At 44.6% G+C, this 23769-nt stretch overlaps 1 protein-coding gene across 4 annotated transcripts in view; it reads right to left on the bottom strand.

Moving 5' to 3' along the window:
- Nucleotides 1-21396, bottom strand: part of LOC130381333 (metalloreductase STEAP3-like) — a 78451-nt gene extending 57055 nt beyond the window's left edge. The window contains exons 1-5 of one of the 4 annotated variants that reach the window (XM_056588859.1): nt 20226-20312; nt 17238-17414; nt 16928-17118; nt 6780-7046; nt 5906-6439 (exon numbers count right to left, since the gene is read on the bottom strand). In XM_056588859.1, the coding sequence (XP_056444834.1) occupies nt 5906-6439; nt 6780-7046; nt 16928-16948 (822 nt within the window). In that variant the 5' untranslated portion in view covers nt 16949-17118; nt 17238-17414; nt 20226-20312. The other 3 variants (XM_056588856.1, XM_056588855.1, XM_056588857.1) reach the window with 3 other exon arrangements.
- Between the last annotated feature and the right edge of the window lie 2373 nt (nt 21397-23769).

The following is a 23769-nucleotide window of genomic DNA, read 5'->3' as shown; positions in this document are numbered from 1 at the left end:
ACAGTGTTTTGATCCGACCTTCGACGACGAAACAGTAGCGTTTTGAATATTGGTTTATGAGCTAAATTAGACGTGGAAAATCAAAAATCCAAAAGTAGACATCGGATCGAGTCCAAATTTCACACACATGATGGTGCTAACCATAATGTCGTTCGATAAAAAATTCTGAAAATTTCGCCATTAGGGGGCGCAATAAACAAGGAAATTGTATATCTTCTACAAAATTTCGCCGCGAAAACGCTACACTGACTTCTCGCTACTCCTACCACAGTTAAATCCTTTGTATCCACAGGTTCAGGGTAGCGTTTTGAACACATGCTTCGCGTTGTGCCGGCGAAATGCACATTTCTTGTCGCGTTGTGCCGGCGAAATGCACACTTCTTGGACCCCTGCATAACTGCTTGCAGTTCTAGTTATTATTTTACCTACGTGGAAGTCAATGGCAGCCAGTGGAGGCTTCTCCATTGAGGAGAGGGAGGAAGATCCTCCCTAACATTGTTGAGAATAAAAAATGTAGATTGCCCAGACTATTGTAATGAATTAATGCCCTTAAATATGACTACTTTATTGCCTTTGAATATATAATGTCCGTTTCCCTGGGTAAAGGGACATTAGCACCCCCTATCGCCTATTGACAATTACTTCAGGGAGGAACGTCCTCCCTTTGCCACCGTTCACTCCCATTCATTTTCCCGAAAGTACTGGCGGCCGGTGGATAACATGGGTTTCAATGGGAGAGAGGAGGAAAATCCTCCTCTGAGTGGGTGGGACCTTAAGGGGTCTGATTCGCGCAAAAATCTATCCGTCTGCGCTATGAACCAATAAGCAGGATCCCTGGATGTTGAGCAGTGTTGCCAGATTGGTCCGATTTCCCACCCAATTGGGCTACTTTTAACCATGTTAGGCTGGAAAGATCATCATTGGGCGGGAAATCTGCCCAATCTGGCAACTCTGTCGATAGCAAACCCGGTCTGCATTGCCGCGGTGTTCAGTCTGAGAGACGCAGAGCAAGTGAAATCTGCGATAGCGAGATCCTAAATGCACAATGGAAACATTGGAAACGGAGGACATTGTTAACGTCTTATTACAAAAAGCATTCCATTCATTCAGTTACAGTGATAAGTTAGCGACCAAAGAAAGAGGTAGACCACTTCCCAAAATCAAGGTCACCAGAAGTAATGGCAAAATCGTCAGTGTTGTGAGTGCTACATGGTTTGCTAGGTACGCATGACTTACTGGTAGCATTACAAGCAATTGTAACTGAAAATAAACATAGCTAAATAACTTCAGTCAGTGAGGGCAAAAATAGGCCCAATGATAGGCCCAGATTTTTTGCTTTACTTTTACAAATCAATAGTAGGCCTGATTTGACTAATATGCTTTGCATCCTTTCCTTCTCAAATTACAGTGATGCCACTGGTGGCTTTGTATACATTTTGTTCACATAACTCCCTCCCTGCTATTTTGTAGTTCACCAAAACACCCTGAAACAACTTGAGTCTCACATTCTTATGCCACCATACACCAACAGTGCAAGCAGGCCAATGGCAACCAAGCGCGCAGTCCTTCCTCCCTCACTTTAAAAACCACCAGCCGCCACTGATGGCAGCCCATAGAACCGCTTGGCGAAAAGTTGTGAAATTTGGCACACTGGTTCAAGACAGCCCCATTAGCCCATTAAGCCAATGTCAGGTCGCTAGCCCAACAGCTCTAGCGCCACCAACAGGTCAAAGTTGCACATGCATTCATATTTATAACTTTTGACCCATTCATCCAATATTCACAAACCAGGTATCATTGGAATCCTTGGTCCGAGCGAAGTTCAACACACCCTATGACGTCATTTTGCGCCATGATGGATTTTCCGCCATCTTGGTTTATGTCAAAAACCTTCAAAATGCTACTTCTATCACAAATCTTGTACAATCATCTTGAAAATTGGCAGATATGATCTTCCGGCCATGCTTGATACAAAACATCGAATAGACTTTTCAAATTCACAACCGTTTGCCCACTAAAGCCAATCAAATTTGACCGCCAAGTCGCCAAACAGGAAGTAAGCCCATATCTCAGCAGCCCTTTGACATATCATAACCAACCTTGGTACATAGACCCATGACCTGATAAAGGTGACATTGAATGAATTTGGTGACCTTTGACCTCTAGGGGGCGCTGTTATTAATGTCGATGTGTTTTGACTCTTCTCTCTTCACATGAGTATATTTAAAACTTATTTTCAATGTCTGGTGATACTATCAGACCTCCCCGTATATTATTTCTTGCAGAAATATCCGCGACAGCCAATGATATTCGACCGCGAAGCCGCCAGACCGGAAACACGCCAATATCTCAGCAGCCCTTTGACATGTCATAACCAAACTTGACACATAGACCCATAACATCATCTTGGGGACACTGAATGAATTTGGTGACCATTGACCTCTAGGAGGCGCTATAATTAATGAAAACGTGTTTTAACTCCTTTCTCTTCACATGAGTACATTTCAAACTTATTTTCAATGTCTGAGGATACTGCCAGACCTCTCCATATAGCTTATAAATTATTTCTCATTGCAACATCAGAACTTGGCCGCCATGTTGAAAGTTGTCAAAATCAGTTGTACATTTCCACAGGCCACAAATTATGTCCAATCTTCATGAAACTTGGCATATATGATCTTTAGACCAAGCTGAACAAATGTACAGCTTTCTCAAATTCAAAACCGTTTGGCCGTGACAGCCAATCAAACTTGAGGGCGCTCATTAATGGGTAGACACTGCACTCGTGTGGCGACAAGCGGTACTTTATGTATAATGCAACAATGACTATGTTTACTAGTGATGCGCGGGTTACCCAATTACCCGCGGGCACCCGCGGGCCGGGTGGGTTGGGTAGCAGTTTTCGCGGGTTCGGGTGGGGCGGGTCAAAAAAGTCAAAACCCGCAACCACGCATTTGTTAACAGTTCTTCAATAAATAATTGCATAAAGCTGTCGTTGTTGTTGTTGTTTGATGTAGACCTGCCGTTGAAGTTTCACAATAATGCGAATTTAGCGCAAATCCTTCTCATTTAGTTACGTGTTAAATTAGGCATAAGCCTCAGCCCCAGGCTTTTTATTTTATTTGTTGTTATTATTTTGCGAGTCAAATTGGGAGGGTCGGGCGGGCCGCTTCAGAATTCCCCACGGGTCGGGCGGGGCGGTTTGGAAAATGTCTTGGGTCGGGTTGGGGCGGGTGTTAAAAAAACGCCCTCTCGCGCATCACTAATGTTTACCATTCCGCCCACTTACAATATAAACTGCAATTCCCACTGGATTAGATGCTTCACAAACCACCTCCTGAACGGATGCTTGTTTACATTGTGTCTCTTTTAGGGATATTGTTCCGAATACCCCTATGTATTTGTGACATTTGTTCTGTCAGGCAGACTGTATTGCGCCCTTACCACTAGGTGGGGTCCTTTTCCCATTTGGTAAACATTGACGCATAATGCTCATCCCACCGGCTGTCGGTATTGCCGATTACCGAGACGGTCTTCATGTAGCCCCCTGGCCGATTACGTCCATCCGGCAGAATTAGCCTACCGAGTCCCATTATGCTTGACACCCACATTGCTGCTCGCAGCTATATTTATTATTGGGTTATAAAACCTATTGTTTTTGTATGTTTTCCTATTATTATTATTCTGTGTATATCAAATAATACATATTATCACGGCCAAAAGCTGTGTGCACGTCCAGACGATATGATGAATCACAAAGGACTTCGTCGGGTTCTCCGACGTCTGTGGTTCTTCCACTTCCACATCAATCTGTAGTAGACAGAACCGTGCGCTGCCTGCTGCCCGCTGCCGGGCGGTGGTGCTTCGCGGCGGTGGTGCCTCGCGGCAACCGGCGGCAGACAGCATGTCGCAGTTCATGTAGTTCGATGTCGTTCTGCCATTGCATTCAAAATTCTGTAACTAGCCTGTTACTACGAACCAAGCAACTACCGTACACGTATTAGCATTTAGCACTAGCTCAATCAAGACTCCTTCAGAATTCTTGTGGGTGGTTACGAACCAACCAAGTGGGCAGGGCCATGAATAATAATTTGACAACGCTACGTCACAGTGTCACCTTATCCAGATCGGCTCATTTCTTCTGCCTTTTTCCTTTCATTGCCTATTGCATTCAGCAGACAAACTGCATAGATTTCAAACTTACCACAGCTCACAAACTTATTCAGACCTATGTTATTTAACAAACAATAGGAAAAATGTGATTTTAATGGCATGGGCTCTTTAACATATCATATTTTACATATCAAGCCAAACTTGCTACATAGACTCATGACATCTTTCTGGGGACAGCCAAACAATTTGGTGACCTTTGACCTCAGGGGGACGTCAAACAACAATGACTTTATTTACCATTCCGCCCACTTACAATATAAACTGCAATTCTTAATGGATTAGATGCTTCATGAATCACCTCCAGAACGGATGCTTGTTAACATTTTGTCTCTGTTAGCGATATTGTTCTGAATACCCCAATGTATTTGTGTCATTTTTTCTGTCGGGCAGAAGATAATGCGCCCTTAGGTAGGGTCATTTTTCCGTTTGGTAAACATTGGCATTCGCATAATTCTGTAGTTCATTCCACCAGACGTCGTTATTAACGATTACCGAGATGGTCGTCATGTAGCCACCCATTCCACCAGCCGTCGTGATTACGATAACCGAGACGGTCGTCATGTAGCCACCTAGCCGATTACGTCCGTCCAATTACCGATATGGTCATCGTGTAGCCACCCAGCCGATTACGTCCGTCCGGCAGAATTAGGTCACCGATTACCGAGACGGTCGTAATGCGCCCTTACCACTAGGTAGGCTCATTTTTCCATTTTGTCTTCATTTACGATTATTCGCATAATGCTGTACTTCATCCCACCTGCCGTCATCATTACCGATTACCGAGACGGTCCTAATGTTGCCACCTAGCCGATTACCTCCGTGGGGCATAATTAGTTTACAGATTACCAAGAAGGTTGTCATGTAGCCAACCAGCCGATTACGTCCGTCCGGCAGAGTTAGTTTACCAATTACTGAGACGGTCGTCATGTAGCCACCCAGCCGATTCCGTCCGTCCGGCAGAATTAGCTTATCGAGTCCCATTATGCTTATTTATTATTATTATTATTATTATTATTATTATATATTTTTGGGGATAAAATAAGAGTGATGACTATTGTCATGTCATTGCTCTTATTTTATCCCCAAAAACGCAGCTGATCGGACGCATCACACGATTCGGAGGCATGCATCACATTTAAGGATTTTAAAAACTGATTCTTATTCTTTTTTTTCAAAAATGCATTCGGCAGAGAAGAGAGACTAGCGCTGCTCACGGGTTGGAATGAAAGGGAGAAAAGGGGACAGAGTTGCCTGCCGAAGCGATGTCTGAGATGCAGAGACAGCTTCACGCTACCAGTGTGTCTCGTACGGTGTGGAATGAGAGCTTGTGAAGGCACTATTGCACAAGTACGCCTGCTTGCTTGCGCAATAGCATACTGCTCGAGAATGCAGTATCGCTGTCAAATCTGTCCCTAGGAAAAGTAACGTTGCGCCGAATTGAATAAGGAAACGCTATAATGAAATAGCGGTAATGTTTCCACATTAATTGATAAAATAACAGGGCATAGGAATGGGGGATGGCTGTTTCAGAAGGGGGATGATTTTGATCATTTTAATTCCAAAGGGGGATGCCATCCCCCCTCAACTCGAGTCCTGCGCGCCCCCCCAGGGGAAACGCGCCCCCTAGGATGGGAACCACTGCCCTAGAGCATTGATGCCTAACCCCTACCTGAAACCATCATAGCTCAAACCCTAACTCAGCCCACAGCGCTCACCCACACACGGTGCTCACCTGCTTAAAGGCGTCGTTGAGCATCTTGTATCGCGCCGAGCGCCTCATGGGCAGACACAGGCTGTAGACGGCATGTATGGCAGCGCAGGCGAAGCTGCACAGCCCCAACTGCTTTCTGCGACCCATCCAGCGGTCCAGCCAGCTGGGGAAGCGGGCGTACTTGGTGCCCCGGGACAGCTGCAGGCCCGCGGCGAGCGAGCCAGGGGCGTACACTGAGGCCAGCGTGACCAGGGCCACCGCCGGCAGCGTGGCATTCACCGTCTCCACGGGCAGCTTGTAGAAGGCGGGGGCGCGGCCCAACGCCACGAAGGGGTGCAGCACGTCGCGCAGGAAGTTGTACAGGTAGAAGACCACGAAGAGGCCGAGCGTGGAGAGGACCGGGACGCGCCACGATGGGAAGAGCCTCAGTGGGAGGTTCTCCAAATCCAGGGCCTGGGCCGCCAGGAGGCCTGTGTCCACCGGGGCGAAGCCCAGTGCGCGGCACAGCCCGCCCACCACTGCCTTGGCCTCCGCGCTGTCACCGCACAGCATGACCTGGAGGACGGGGAGGAGAGGAGCACCGTGAGGTTACACCCCGGGGGGGAAGAGGACCACCGTGAGCTAACATGAGGTCACACCCAGGGGGAAGCTCAGGGTGATAGAGCAGAAGAGGAGTGGACAGAAAAAGTGAGGATCACAGACCGAATTTATTTTCACTATTTTATTATCACTCTGCATGGAGCATGTGGGAAGCAGTTCTCAATTAGGCCGTTCTCGGGCATCAATTCAAATTGGAACCAAACTAAATGTCTGCGTCAAACACAATTGATACAGCGTGCAACTGAAAACATCCTCCGAATCCCGGACACGCCCGGACCTCAGACCGGGACCTCACCTGTCGGTTCCCGTCCCGCGGGCCGGTCTGGAGCGCCCAAGCTGACACGGTGTTGAACCCTTTCACCACGTGGCTCTCCGGGAACATGTCTGCCAGCTGCTCGGCATGGGATGTCCTGCAGAGGTTGACCTGGACGGCATTGCTGACATCCACCAGCACTTTGCCCGCCAGGACCTGCCTGAGGCCTGCCAGCGTGGAGTAGTGCTCGGGGAACAGCGCTACGAACACAACACCCGCCTGGCTGGCTGCCTCCTTCTGGGACGTCACCTGAGGGGACAGCGGGGCGAGACAGTGAGGATATGGGATTGCACAAGTCTTTACTGTAAACGTATTATATATTATAAATGTATTTCTCATAAACGTACTTATCATAAACGTACTACTTATTGTATGTCGTACGTCCTGGCACTTAATGTACACACTTATACGTCATACTTAGTTACAGTACTTAGTCGTGTAGCATCTTATCCCTGCAATCTCTATTGTATACAGGGAATGGGTAACCTAGCGATTGCTAGTGCTTGGCACTTGGTTCTATGAACATCCTTACTGTGCCGACAGTTAAAAATTGTTGTTTCTCTTTCTTCTGACAAATGTTCTTATCGGAAGTCGCTTTGGATTAAAGCGCACTAAATCCCCTAAATGTAAATGTATACTTGTTTCACTCTTTTTTGAGTGACATCAATTATTGTGCAATTTAAAAAAAGTTTGTGTTGTCCAGGGACCCCTATTGCTTTGCCGTTCCCTGTGGGGGCATTGGATCAATGGACCGCCGTTTTTAGTTGATGGAATCTGGGATGTTGGATTTGATACCGGAGGGAGGACACTAGCCTGTAGAACAGTCAAGTCAGGAGATTTTAGGCCTTACTACGGGATTTTAGATCTTTGAGTGAGTGAGTATACCAGTTAGTAAGTAAGTGAGTGAATCCATGAACAAGTGAGTGAATCAGCGAATGCCGGGGGTGAATGCTGTAGGGGAAGAGAGTGACGCAGCTACTGAGTCAGTGAGTGAAAAAAGCAGTCAATTTGCAAGTTCATCAGCTTTAGAGTTAGTAAATAATGCAAGTGAGTAAATGGATGAATAAGTCAATGGATGAATGAGTCAACGGACCCTTTTCACAGATCATCAACAATGGTGTCACTTCCTGTTTCTGTGATTGAAAATTAGGCTGTCAATTAAGTCCATCGCAGGACTTCCTGCCTCTGTGATTAAACCTTTGCAGCGCATCCAGAATGCGGCAGCGCGCCTCGTGTTCAACCTACCGAAGTTCTCCCATGTGACCCCCCACTTCCGGGACCTCTGTCATGCCAAATTTGTACCGGCTGCCAAATTTGTACCGGGCGCGTCATCCATACGTAATCCACTCCAAATCTGCCTGGCAACGGACGATCGCGTCGAATGACGTGAACATTCGCGAACCTTCTATCTAGCGATCCGTTATCTGTATTGTGCTATTTCGTCCTTGACCTGCTTTAAACACTCAGTTTACTTGCTAAATTTGATTAAACAATTAAATATAATACAAATATAAAGTAAAAACAAGTGTTATCTGTAATGATATCAACATCAGTTATTAGACCGTCACACGGAGCATGCGCAGTTGGATTGGCGCGCTGCATGTTGATGTCTGTTCCAAGATACATCGTGTGTATTAAGGAACCCAACAAAACATTACATTATCTAGCGATCCGTTAACTGTATTATGTTATTTCGTCTTTGGCAACATGTGCGCGAATGTTTTTTGAAACCTTCCCGGCAACGGACGACACGATCATCTGCTGCCATGCAGGTTTGCAATGGATTACGTATGGATGACGCGCCCGGTACAAATTTGGCATCCGGTACAAATTTGGCATGACACCTCCACTGGCTCCCTGTAGTAGCTTGCATCAAATTTAAGACGATGGTACTGTCTGGCATACAAGGCAGTCGATGGAACTGCCCCTGCCTACCTCCAAGCATTGCTAAAGCCACACACCCCAGCTCAATCCCTCCGCTCAATTACCTCAGCTGGACGTCTGGAACCGCCATCGCTAAGAGCTAGCAAAGGCCGTTCAGCAAAGTCACAACTTTTCTCGGTTTTGGGACCTCAGTGGTGGAACGAGCTCCCTGCCGCTCTCAGGACCGCAGAGTCGCTCACTATCTTCCGAAAAAGACTCAAGACTCACCTGTTCAGAGTCCACCTCAAAACTGCATAGCCACCCTCCCCCTTCTGGCCACCATTGTACACTGTATTGTATTGTATTGCATTGTATTGTATTATTATTATTATTAGTACTTAACTGTGTATCAACTGCAGTAGCTGCTATCATGGCTGTAACACAGGGAATTGATTAGCCTAGCGATTGTGGTACTTGCACTTGGTTCTATGAACGTCCATTCTGTAACGACAACGATATATTGATGCACTTCTTCTGACAAATGTACTTATTGTCAGTCGCTTTGGATAAAAGCGTCTGCTAAATGCCCTAAATGTAAATGTAAATGACTAGCATGGTCAACGTATATATGAAGTTACTAGCTATATCTACTAATACTGGCTCACTGCCACTCTTACAGTGAACAAAACCATCATTGTTATGAGCAGCATATTACGCTCGCTAATAGACCCTTTTCAAAGTAGGAAAGAAACTGTTGTGGCAACAGTGTTTGTCTTACTTTCAAAAGGGTCTATTAGCGAGTGATTCTGACTGTGAGGGACTGAATGGTTCTTGCACCATTTTTAAAGTCAAATTTAAGACTTTTTAAGACCTTTTTAAGACCAACACATACATAAATTAAGACCCAAAAAAATTCTGAAAAATTATTTCATAGAAAAAGGAATTTATTGAGTCACTTATACACATCAACCGTAGCCGTAGTACTAGCAGTAGTAGTACTCTTGCAAAGTTATCTCAGAAGTGCGCGGACACGACGATACGCGAACACATGAACCCACCCGTGTCACCCATAATCACCCATGTCCCGTTGATTAGCAACCGGACACGCTGGGGTTGATATGTTACCGGACTACTGTAACTACTACGGAGTGATAACAAAGACATGAATCAGGCAATAAATCCACCGTCCTTGACAGCGGTCAAGTTTGGTGTGCGGAGTGGACCAAATGCGAACTACTGCAGCTGCTCTAAGTTAAACCCCAAACTAATCGGAATAAGTGTATGCATGTTGATTATAGCAGACTACACCACCTCTTCTGTTGCCGAATAGAATTATATTCCGAACAGATAATTGTATTCCGATTGAGGCGTGTATATGATCCTTTTCTATTCCGATTGAGCTGTTCTTCCACATCTATGCGGATCAGATGTGTCCATGTAAACACGGCTGACAGTGAACACACACACACACACACACACACACACACACACACACACACACACACACACACACACACACACACACACACACACACACACACACACACACACACACACACACACACACAGGCTTTGACGCCGAACTTCCTCATTCGAATATAATTCGAATATCAAAAAATAAATCATAATTCAAACGAATATTAGGCAGCCCTTAATATTCAAATCTGTTATGGCAGACTAACCCGACGCAGTCTACTCATAATATTGTAATGACCACGGAAGAGGCAGTGAATGAAGTATTGATTAGACAGCGATTTATTGGATAGGCCTAATAAACCGTAAGAACACGCAGGACCGGTAACCATAGCAACGCCGGTAAACAAATCTCGCGAAGCCCAATCCAGGGGCCCGTTTCAGAAAGCAGGTTCAACAAACTCTAAGTTAAATCCTTAACTCTAGGTTGACCAACTCTGAGCTGTAAAACTCTGAATTTTCGGTTTCAGAACAGGTGATAACGCTTAGTTCAATCAACTCTGAGTCAAGGTAACTGAGTGAAGCTCGTGCATGAGGATATAAAAAGCCCTCATCAATGGAACACAGATAACATGATTCACCATGGCAACAAGTACTAACAAGCCTCGATCCTCCTACTTCTCCCCAGCGGAGTTGCAAATCTTAATGACTGCATATGCAGAAAGCGAGCATATCTTTTTACTAAAAAGCAATACTATGGCAGCAGCCAAAAAGCGGGAGCTCGCGTGGAAAAATATAGCTGACCGAGTCTGAGTATTTGAGAAAAAGAAAATGTTTTCTCTTGAATGTTCCACTTATTCAACAATTATATTCCATGTGTGTTTGTGCGCACAGGTGCAACCCAACAGGCCCCAAACGGACTTGGCTGCAACTAAAAATGAAATATAAAAATGTAGTTCAAACAGATAAGGTATAATTTAAGTACAAGCAATTGTGATGTTGTTTAGCCTGCCCTCATTAAACAGCATTTAGTGGCTGCATTCAACATGTGATGGATATATTTAAGTAATTAGGGAAATCTGCTAAACAAAGAAAAATCCCAACACTGCCAGTATTTAATATTGTCTATATGAAAGCAACACCTAAATGCCTTTTATACATACAAGTCTCCAAATTTGTGTTTTCTGGTTATCTTAAAATTTGACCTCCATTATAGCCAACAGAAAAAAGGCAGTCAGTTAGAAATGATTGAAGCATATCATGTCTCTAACAGCTCTTCCATCTCGTGCATCAGCAGGGGGGTCAGGATATAATGTCTATAATGTCTATAATGACTATAATGTCACAAGCCTTTTCCGGGGTGACCCTGAGCCTACGAAGGCACTGGAACCGGGCCTTGAGTATGCCGATGGTCATCTCCACTCTGGCTCGTGTCCTGCAGTGAGCCAAGTTGTAGTGTTGCTGTGGGCAAGGGTCAGGGTAAGGGGTCAGCAGATAGCGCTGGCAGGGGTACCCTCTGTCTCCGAGTAGATAACCATCAAACTCTCCTATGATAATACAAGATACACTTTATTGTTTCAGTTGTAATAGGAGGAAACAAAATATTGATCATAGGATATAACTATATACTGGATATATAAACTATATATATAACTCACCACGGGCAAATCTGGCACTCAGTGTAGACTCACGAAACATTCGTGAGTCATACACAGACCCAGGCCACTTCGCTTCCAAATTATTTATCATGTGGGCTGCGTCACATATGATCTTCACAGTGGAGAACAGTAATTAGCTGTATAGTGAAGCATATTTCATTTGGAATGTTAAAGGCTATTATTTAGGCCTACCTGTACATTAATGCTGTGGACAGATTTCCTATTCACATAATCTCCTTCATTTATTGAAGGAGCTATGATAGGAATGTGAGTGCCATCTATGCAGCCAATCACACCTGGAAACCCTAAAATATATCAAATTGACTGATTAGTGCTTCAAGTCTCAAAGCTTTATGACATAAATGAATTACTGCTTAGATTGATAAATGCAATTCTGTGGAAGATTGTTTATATAATTTATTGATGATGCAGAGAAATGGAAACGCTCAAACAGGTAGCTACTCATCAGGGAATGATAAAACATCCAAGTATCTGCGCCTCGACATCAACTGGCTCTTCAATAAAAGGACACGCCATGTCTGCCACTGCCTTCAGTCTGCAGGCTGCAACTTAAGAGCAGGAGAAACTCGGGGTTAGTTGAAGAAAACCTGCCAGCAAGCAGGTTAGGTTCACGGAGTATGTTGCCAGGGTAACTGACTCAGAGTAAAGCTGAACTGGCTTTGTGAAACTGAAAAACCAGAGTTTCCCTCATCTCAGGGTTAACTAACTCAGTTTTCACTAAACCTGCTTTCTGAAACGGGCCCCAGAGGGGTGTTCCACGAACGGAGGTTAAAGGCCCACTATGCAACTTTTTTAGCCAAAATTACATTAAGTATGCAGGTTGAGAGTTATGATGATGGTTCTGCATCCATTTCTGGGTCGATTGGTGGGTGTGTCTTGGACATTTCCCCATGTCGCCTCTACAGTGAAAAAGCGCATATGCAACTTGATGTGTTCGGGACGAGCGCACCCGGATGTGGCGCGGTCAGGTCTTGGTTCATCATGTACTCCAAGAATTAGGTGAGAACCTGAATGTACTGACTGAGGTTGTTCCAGCTATTGAAATTGTATTCAATAATGAACATGCATATTCCGAGATGCCTGTTTTGGGCATAAAACATAATTTCCAGACCTGGCCAACTGCAAACCCCACCCCCCACTATTTTACTTTACTCTACTATGTGACTGTCGGTGTATGTATTGGAAAGCATAGCTGTTTTTTCTGCTAACGGTGTTATTCTTATCTATTTCCCACCAAACCCCATAGGACCACATATGACCTGGAGAGTTTCCAGAACCACGTCCTGATGTACGCAGCAAAGCGCATGGGATACACACCCTTTGTGTACAAGACATAAACCCTTCTAGCGGCTATTGATTATAACAAGCACAACCAACGTCAGGCAGCACGCAACAGGGAAGGGCACAAGATGTAAGTTGTTAGAATTTTACTAACTAATGTCAAGAGAACTTTATTATGGTTCATAAGCGTTGGGCTAAATAATGAATCTATCTCATCCTTTGACACCAGGTACAAACGGTCGTACAACAAGAAGTCAAAGAACTGGACAGTCAGCACGATTAAGGAAACAAAAGAGTACAGCTATATATGGGAGATACAGACAGCCATCCTGTCCCGTAGGATAGCAAGTGGAACTGGCCTGCCCCGAATCGTGACGATGAGGGCTGGTGACCCAAGGCGGCTCGGCCTGCTTGCCCCAGTTCAGCCACCGCCCACATCCAAGCTAGTGAGGGTGCAACTAGCACGAGGAAACATCTTTCCAGAAAACCCAACAGAGGATGCCACCCAATAGCCACGCCACTCATTCCGTGCTCTTTTTTTCAATAACAAAATAAATATTTTTCTAAACAAGTGTCTTTCATTGAACAAACTAAAGATACATATAACAAATGTAATAATTCTTTGTAATTTAGAGAAAAAAATAGGTGTTGCGCACATCCAAAGGTAATCTGAGGTGGTAGACAATTGTATTAGGTTCGTTATTTTCAGCTACAGATGTAAATTGATTTACTTTATAAAGTAACATTGAGGTGTATAAACTGCAGTCGTATAAAAAAAGGCGGAAACTTAAAATATATACAACGATTTTTATTTACAATGGCTAAACATCTAATCGTCTAACTCTGAAGCCCGTGTACTGGCCCCTGGTGTCAGGAAAAGTGTTCCTCACTTTCCACACACAGCAGCTGGGTATGACGACCCGTCTGCCCACTCCGAGGCGGCCATGCTGCCACAGGACAAACTGTCTGTATGCAGCATGGCGAAATTGTCTCTGCTCCACTCCTGGCTCTTGGCTGTCCTCGAGAGCAAAAACGTCGTTCCAAGCAGCCCTCGCCAGCCGCAACACCCCCTCATCCAATACATAAAATGCCATGTATGCCATGTTGTAGGGCTGCAGGATATATCGGCTATGTACGATATATCGATATAATTTCCAAGGGGATACAAGATTTGACAATATCGTTTATATCGTTATATGCGTTAAAATGTTCCGTTTCGCCTCAAGCGTCTGTGTTTGCCTTGGGAGACTGTGAGCGCGACCGCGACCCCTCCCACTCTGTCGTTCCGAACGTGCCGTGTGCAAAGACGCGTCTTTCCCGCAAAGCATCTTCTGCGGCTGCCCCAAAACAATGTCTATTGCAAGAATCCTTCACTCGTGGTGAGCCATATGACAGGAAAACCGCAAAGTGGCGTGAGATCACTAAAGCGGTAGCCTACCACATTGCAAAAGACATGGTCCCGGTCGCAACGGTCGCCCAGGATGGTTTCAAAAAGTTGCTCCCGAACAATGGACCCAAGGTACAATTTGCCAAATCGAAACTATTTCTCTGAAGAAGTGCTGCCAGAGATGTACACCACTCTCAGGCAAAAGCTGACAGCCCGGCTCGCAACAGTAAAATATTTTGCGGTCACTACCGACATGTGGTCCAGTAGGACCTGCGAGCCGTATATGTCATTGACAGTTCATTTTATCGAGGACTGGAGAATGGAGTCGGCGTGCCTCCAAACCAGCTACTTTCCTCAAGATCACACCGGAGAGCACATCGCTGAAGCCCTGCAGGATGCGCTCTCAAACTGGAAGCTGGAGGAAAAGCGGCTGGTGGCCATAACCACCGACAACGGGAGCAACGTTGTTAAAGCGGCCCAACTTCTAAAATGGCTGAGGATGCAATGCTTTGGTCACCGACTTCATTTGGCCATTGGTGAGTACAATCGCAAAGTAATAGTTACAGGGAAGAGAAAATGTGTGCATGCTTTAAAACGGTTGTTTGCCATAACAACTTTTTCACACAGTTAAATGGTGTTTGAATTTGACATAAAATCTAAATCACACACCTCCCTCTTAAACACAGGTGATCTTCCTTATTTAGATAATAAAAATCTAAGAAGAATTACATTTTTTAAATACTTTTATTTTAAATGTTTTCTTTTAAAGAACATGAACACACAATTGAAAAAGTGAATACAAAAACAAAATAAAATAACACTGCGTACTCTACTTAACAGGTTTCTAAGACATTGTTTAAATTAAAAGGTTAAATGAAAAAGTAAATGATTTAAAATATTTAACAATTTTATTTCAGGACATGGCATGGATGATCACCGCATCACAAGGTGCATTGCGCTGTGCAAGAAAATGGTCAGCAGCTTTTCCTATAGCTGGAAACGGAGGAGAGAATTGGCTGGGTGCAGATTCAGCTGGGTCTACCGACTCACCAGCTCATCACAGAGTCAGCCACACGTTGGGGATCGAGACAGCAGATGATCAGCAGGGTCCTGGAGCAAGAGGCAGACCTCTCCAAAGTCCTGTTTGCTGACAAGAAGTCGAGACATCTTGTCCTTAACTGGCAGGACGTAGAGGTCCTGCAGGCAGTCCAGAAAGTCCTGAAGCCCCTTCATGACTTCACAGACGCTCTCTCCGGTGAGGAGTATGTCACCCTCTCCTACGTCAGGCCTGTGCTACACCTCTTCAACTCAAGTCTCCTAATACGGGAAGAGGATGATAGTGAGCTGTGTAGGTCGATCAAGACCAGAATCTTGGATTACCTTAATGCCAAGTATGCTGACCCAGACACAAGTGACCTTTTGGATATGGCATCACTTGCGGATCCACGTTTCAGGGTCCAATACATCCCAGGTGAAAGAGTTGAGGCACTGAAACACAGAGCTGTGTTGGAGGTGGAGGCCTTGCAGGCTGATTTGGGCGGCGGTAAGCCGGACCCGGCTGGCCCTGTGCCAGAGGAACCAGGAATGCCACCACCATCCACAAAGAAGAAGTCACTGGCCAGCTTCTTCAAGCAGAGCACAGCCACCAACACCAGGCTGACACAGAGGGAGGCGATTGAAAGTGAGCTTACAAGCTACTTACAGTCAGCTGTCATCGACCACGACACAGATCCTCTCCAATGGTGGAAGATGCATGCCGATATTTTTCCAGCACTGAGCCTCCTGGCAAAAAAGTATCTTTGCGCACCAGCAACCAGTTCCCCTTCTGAAAGGGTTTTCAGTTGCAGCGGCAACATTGTCAACTGTCACAGGGCATCCCTGAAGCCTGAGGCGGTTGATAGACTAGTTTTCCTTGCACAAAACCTGTAAAATATAGGAGCACTGCTAATGAGAAACGTTTTTTTGGTCTGTTCTGTTGGTAATTTTGTTCTGTTTACATTCTTGTTCTTTGCACATCTGTAGAAGAAGAAAAATCTTAACCCTTTTCATTCAATTAAAACTATTTAATATATTTGTTATTTCACACAATGTTAGATGTTGGCACCACATAATTTGTCAAAGAGATTTAAAGATTTTATTTATTTTGTTAAGAAGCATAAAAACTGTTCTGTTCATGTGTTCATGTGTTCATTCAATGTACCTTTCTTGCACTTGGCACATGTGCCAGCCAGAGTTCCATGTTCCATTCTGGTGAAAATGACTATACAAAATCACATGTTGATATATGTTGCAGTCATACTGATCTGTGTTTTATTAAAAGTGCTTGCAACGTCTCACATGTGGCTTTTGACTTAAAAAAAACCTTCGAACCCACTCTATAGAAAATATCGAGATATATATCGTATATCGCCATTCAGCCAAAAAATATCGGGATATCATATTTTGCCCATATCGTGCAGCCCTACCATGTTGCCGATGCAATTGAGTGGCAATTGGCGACAGCATACTTTCTCTAGGTCAGTGTCCATCTCCCTGCAGTGTCCACAGGTACACCAAGTGGGGGAGAGCTCCGTCGGGTTCAGGGTGCAGGGGTTTCCTCCAACAGTGACATGACGTCAAACATCATGCCTGGAGACCTGTTCAGGATTTTTTCCAAAATCGTGTCCTTCTGACCAGGCTCCAGACAGTCTAGTTTTTCCTTCAAGAAAAAAAGAACCATTCATATTACATCACTGGGGGAGGCATAAAATCAAATGTATGTGATATCTTGTTGGGTTGTGAACATTGTAATTGTAAACATTGCGGTTGTATACAAACCTTTGTCTCTGCTGTGCGGCGCCTCTGCAGATCTTCGAGTCTATTTTGAGTCTCAGCATCAAGGTCCCTTGACCCCTTCCCTCCTCGTTTGTTTCTACCCCCCCGTGGAGTTCGTTGCTTTCTCCTCGAGCCCATCGGCACAGGAGTGAAGTCTGACGACGCGGTAGAAGTTGAGGTCTGCAAAAGCATACAATGATCTGATGTAAATAATAAGCATACCATTTTTGATAGAATAAATTACAACATAGATTACTACACCTACTTGAGAAGATACATAAATGTAGACTACGGTTGCTGTGCAAATTGTTCATGCTATCGTCATGTATTATGTTGACCGACACTAAGTAGGCCTGACACTGATCGGTCAGAAAATATACAACTAATTAAATCTAGGATAAAACATCTCCCCGTCAACGAAACAAAAACGATGGGTTTTTATTTAGTGTAACAACACAAGAATACAGTACTTTAATATCAAAGACATTGTCTACTCTTCATGAATAGATAGAATACACACGTACCTCAGACATCCTTCAGACGCTTTGCCGGCTCCTTTGAAAACAAGCGCACACGGGAGAAGTGGGTGGGGGCGGTGCGTTGTCAATTAGTTTTTACGACGGTGTTGTATTCCGAAGCTGCAGGGGGAGCTGTGTACTGAATAATGCGCGCATAAAAACGGCGAAAACCCAGAAACAGCGAAGAAAAAACCAAAGTTGCATAGTGGGCCTTTAAACAAACACTGAGTTAACGCTGAACTCTAGGTTGATTGACCCTGTGCCGACCAACCCAGAGTTTTCGGTTCCACAGCAGCGGTTATGCATTAGTTCAATCAACTCGGGGTTGGTTAACACAGGGTTGTGCGCGTCCATGCCAAACTTAAAAAGACGTGATGTATGGATCATGGAAACCCTGATCGATATGGCGAAACGGGCCGCTTATTTCAATGAAATGGAACTCCAGGTATTCCTGGAGAGCTTTGACGAGGAGAAGGACATTATCACAAGAAAAGGGAACGCTAAAACCTCTGGAACCCGGAGAACCAAAGCCTGGCAGCGGATCGCTGACCGCGTAAATGCGTTAGTTACACGTCAAAAGCACGTCAAAAGATCCTTAATATTTGAGCCATGAATATATAAATATCCCATTAAGCATTCTTAAAGATCCTACCACATAACCCCCTTTCTTCTAAAACAATATGTACTCCGATTGCTTCCAAGCGGTCAGAGGATCAAGTATAAAAAATGAAGTATAAAAAACATACACTGGTAAGCTTTTCCCACCATCAGTATTGGTATCAAGTTTAAAATAAGCCATTTTTTTAAGCCACTCGGGAAAAGGCCGACAGTCGCAGTACTGATCTGGCCCTCAAATTGTCTTGAACCCCGGTGGAGGGAGCTGTTATAAACATAAATTCAGGGCCGCCTGGCATGGAGGGGGTACCTGGAGGTATCCTACCACCTCCGAGAGTCATGGGCCATACCGCCACACTGGTTTGAATGTAGGTTTTGTGTTGTCTTTGTATTTTAGATTTTTTTTGCCGTTCGAAAGTAACCACTGCAAACCGTGTGCTTGCCACAGCGCATACTATTCCAAATGTTTCTTTTTTGGTAACTGGGTAGAAAACATAAAAGTGACAATTCATCAACTTCACAGATCAAGATGGATCAGTGCTTGTAATGAAGCCGCCGGCTACGATCGAACATTCTCCAGTGGATGCAAGTCCGTTAGGACTATTTTATACTTTATGTTGTAAATGCCTCTCGGCATAGTAGGTCAGACAATATTGCTCTTTGTATGATAGGAGGCCGATACAAATCTTGGATGGGTCATCTGAAACGACTTTGATGTGCTCAGCATCTCCAGCATTATAGCCTAGATAAAACTACCATTTGAAAAAAACGGTGGGCTACGCAAATAGTCTGGAGTGAACTGAGGCCAGGTCCTCGATTGGTAGTGTTGGCTATGTAAGGCTATTTAAATATATTAAAGATTTGCGCGAGAATCTATGTCTCTCCACTCCAGCAAAAAGTCATCCAATATGCCAAGATGTTGAGCCGTGGTCTTATCAATCGCTCCCGGTGGATTGCACGTATAATTTGCGCTCTGATATCAGCAGTTCTCTCATCAAAAGGGCATGCCATTGTGACCACATGAAATCTGTGGTGAACGCCGGTTGAAATACCCAAAACCGGGTTATGTTTCAAACTTAACCTGCGCAAAACCTGGTCCGACCAGGTTTGATTCAGAGCATATGTTGCTATAGCAACTAACATACCGTGATCCTTTTGGAACGGAAAACCTAGGGTTACAGCAAACCCTGGGTTAACTTACCCGGTTATGTGATAAAACCGGCTTTGTGGAACACCCCACAGGTCTTACTGAAGGAATTTAATGGTCAAAATATTATGAATAAATATTCGAATATATTTGAATATTAATATTAATAAACAAACAAACTTCCAATATGGTTTTTGGGCAAAAGTCAAAGCCCTAGGAATACTTACATTAAAATGATCCAGCATGAACTGTGATCCATAGTACCGCGAAATGACATGGCTGTCGGTGTCGTCCGTGGGCCAGTACCTCACATGGATATCCATCCGTTTGCTTTTAGTGGTTTTGTTTTCTCTCATCGAACATGAGGACGTACTGTTTATCGCTTATGCAGCGTGACAGCTCTCTTTTTATGAAAAATGCAATGCCGTATTTGGCGGATATATTTCTGCGACCTCATGTGACTGATGTCAACGTTAACGTAACGTAAAACTCCTGAAAATGCCGTAATTAAAAGACGCACTATGTGATTTTTTGTGTGCGACAATTTCCCCTAGTCCTAAAAAACCCTCTGCAAAATTTAATACCTAGAGCAAATTTACAGTAAATGTAAGAAAATGTATGGCCTTAATTTCACACAAAAAAAAGTAAGACTTTTTAAGACTTTTTAAGGACCCGCGGGAACCATAAAGAGCGAGGGAGGGTCACGCTCACCTCTGCCTCCTCAGGAAACAGCACCCGGGAGCGTTTAGGGCTGCGGCTGCCAACCACCACCTGATACCCGGACGCCACTAGTCGCCCGCTCAACGAGCGGGAGAAGTCGCCCGTACCCAGGACACCCACCACGGGCGTGGCGGGGTCGGAGATCAACGCCTCCAGCGGTCTGGAGCCCACCCCTCTGCCTCGGATCAAAGGCCTCTTCATCTCCTCACGAGGCATCACATCAGGTCTACATCAGAACAAACCAATCAATACTGCTTTACTGATACAACACTACAATACAGACGCCCTTGCACTTTTCGTTCTTACATAACCAGAATTAAAATATATAGAAATGTGAATCAAGACAGTGGATGATATTGAGTCAACGATCTAGAAATTAAATTGATCAACACGTAGTTATATCAACAATAATACAGACTTGATCAGGTGTCATTTATTAAAGGTAATGACCATGTTGTAGTACTGTTGGGTAACGCAATAGTCATTGTTGCATTTCCCAAGTGTTTATTTGCGGTTCAATGTTGGCACATCCTCGTAATAATGATGGTGAAGTTTCTAGTAACAAACATCTTTGCAAACCATAATAATACAGAAAAGTACTGTCAATAAACTTGAGACTTATCAACAACTGGCAGGTCTACCGGACGGATCCCAACAGGGAGGTTCTCAGTTTTTCCCGACGAAAGGCTGTTTTCATTTCAAACCAATAGAGGTTTGGTGTCGAGTGTCTCCATGAACACGTCCTACACCGATCAAAGCATTGTATTACCCGATCGTCTCCTTATTAACTACCTGGTTTTATATAACGACGATAAACATATTCCTTACATTTTCCTACATATAACTTGAATCGCTCTCATGTCTCCTTTACAACACTTTGCTCTGTCCTTGGCTTATCTAAACTTTACCCGTTATTGCGCCTTTTCAGCTAAAGTGCATTGGAGTCGAAATCAAAAGACAATTAGGTAAAGATTCGAGGAGCATGGCTTTAACGACCCCAACAACATCGTTGAACATAAGAACAAACCCGTTTAGATTAGTTTCCCACTCACCTTCTTTTTTTTACAACTCTCTCTGCTTCCTTCCATGTGACTGTGCGTCTACCGCGGAGGCCCCGCCCAAACTGCGGAGGCCCCGCCAGAGCCCGTCTACGAAGTATGGAAAGCCAAGAAGGCCACTAACTGGCCCTAGAATGGCGCGGTAAAAGTGCAAAACCTTTGGCAGGAAATCCGTACGGTTTTTTAATGACTGATAGCCGCGGCTATTAGTTATTCACTCCGGCTATTAGTTATTCACTCCGGCTATTAGGTATGCAGGCGGCGGCACGTCGGTTTAGGTTTCGATTCGTCATTGGCTCGCTGCGCCTTCTCATTGGTTGAATCTAGAGACATGTGACCGTTTGTCCTCTTCCACACTACGCAGCTAACTGTTTCGGCAGAGACGGTTGACTAGAGAGGATCGAATCAATATCGCCAAGGAATTGCTCCGGTGAGCGAAGACATTTTTGAACTTCATGGGAATGTAAACAGGTAAGAAAAGTACCAAGTGAATAATGCACAGGGTTTCTATGTTTCATAGTTAGTTGTGCGTATGTCCTTCATATAGGTCAGAAATTGTATTCATAATGGGTCTTAAGAAGGTATTAGAGGCTTAAATTTAACTTGTTCAAACCTGCAGAAACCCTGAATGCAGAATATTCAGCATTTCTTCGTCTTTTAGATCTGATAACCAACTTATAAATGCTAACGATTTTAGCTAACGTCAAACTTAATGGCCAATGCTAATGAGGCACATGTCTTCAATTTAGCTAACGCCTCGTTAACATTTTTAGCTAATGCTAACGAGGCACGTGGCTTTAATTTAGTGGGAGCGTGTCTATGTTCCCCGGGTCCTATGTTCCCCGGGTCCTATGTTCCCCGGGTCCTATGTTCCCCTCTTTGTATGAGACTGGGGAACATATGACCCTTTTTTTTTTTTTAAAAGGGTCCTATGATAAAAACCTGTTTCAGGGTGTCCGCGGACACCCTGGCCTTTAAAAGTCTTGAATTCGTCAAAAATGGCATATGCTGGTCTTAAATTTATAACTCGGAGGTCTTAAATTTGTCGGGGCAGGGTTATTTAAATTTTTTTTTTTCTCGCGGGACTTTTCGGGAAGGAGATGTACGAGGGGCTACTTTCTTGCTAGCTGCATATATAAACGGATGTCGGCGCGCTTGCTAGCTAGTCTGCAACAATGGGTAAATGCAAGTTCAACGTCAGTTGGCTGGAAGACGTCCGTTTCCGAGGTTGGCTAGCGTCCGTTGCCAACCCAGAACAGGCCAGATGCATTCCGTGCAAAAGTAGCCTACATTCAAGCTCGGCACCATGGGGATTAAGGCTGTCGTCAACCATATGCAGAGCCAAAAACATAAAACCTCTGCCAGGAGCCACACACAGACCCCAGCCATTTCTACGTTTTGCATCTCTGCTGCGGCGGTGGCGCCGCAGACGGTCCGCGCTGCTAGCACAGACCTGAGGGTAGCATTTGGTGCGACACCAACACTGAAAGCGGAGGTGTTGTGGATTCTAAACACAGTGGTCAAGCACCAGTCCTACAACTCAAATGGGGATAGGAGATCTCTTCGGTTTGATGTTCCCTGACTCTCAAATCGCGAGCACCTTTACTGCTGGAAGGGACAAAACGGCGTATATAACTCGCTTCGGACCAGCGCCTTTCATCCGAAACGAGCGAATCTGCAGCGTCAACAAGGCCAACAAGCACGCCACCCTAGCCATATTATGGGCAACCGTGTTCCCCTTGGCTGTGATTTGAACTTTGAATTCCTCGTAGGAGTTCATAATAATACATTGCTCGCCTTGGATGAAATACACCGCTCTTGCGCGATTTATTTTGCATAAGGGTGAGTCAAATGACGCGAGAAACGCCCCTTTTATGTGAACGCGCATTGAACCTAAAGCGGAAAACCTGGTTCAACTAATTGAATCTAAAGTGAGCGTCGTGGTACCATTTAACTGTGATTGAGAGTTGCGGCTCTGTCGAGCCAGGTTTTCCCAAGAAAGCCTGGGTATGTTCAACGAGGTTCGTGGTATACCCCCAGGTCTTACTGAAGGCATTTATTTAATACCATGAATACGTGCTGGTGCACCCAAATTAAAAATTTAGGCGCACCAGTGCACCCAAGGAAAAAGTTAGTCTGGAGCCCAGGAGTATCACTTTATGTTCAATAAACAGACAGAAAGTAAACTTGAATGAGTCTCATTGAGTGACGCACATGCTATGCTTGGGTTGTAATACAGCGGGATCCCCCCCATCATCGCGGGTTTAAGGTCTTAAATTTCATTCAAGGTGGTATTAAAAAGGTCTTAAAAAGTCTTAAATTTGACTTGCTGAAACCTGCAGATACCCTGTGTTTGTATTTGGCCACCTTTTTAGATGCTGACTATTTATTGACAATAACTTTTTGAACCTTTTATGTTGTGTCATGTGCTTTCATCAGGTGTATTTCATGCTCAAAGTATGTGCTCTCCCTTTTCA

This window comes from Gadus chalcogrammus, chromosome 4 (assembly GCF_026213295.1).
Source record: "Gadus chalcogrammus isolate NIFS_2021 chromosome 4, NIFS_Gcha_1.0, whole genome shotgun sequence".
In the NCBI taxonomy this organism is placed as follows: Eukaryota; Metazoa; Chordata; class Actinopteri; order Gadiformes; family Gadidae; genus Gadus; species Gadus chalcogrammus.
This window is presented reverse-complemented; position numbering and strand designations above follow the sequence as displayed.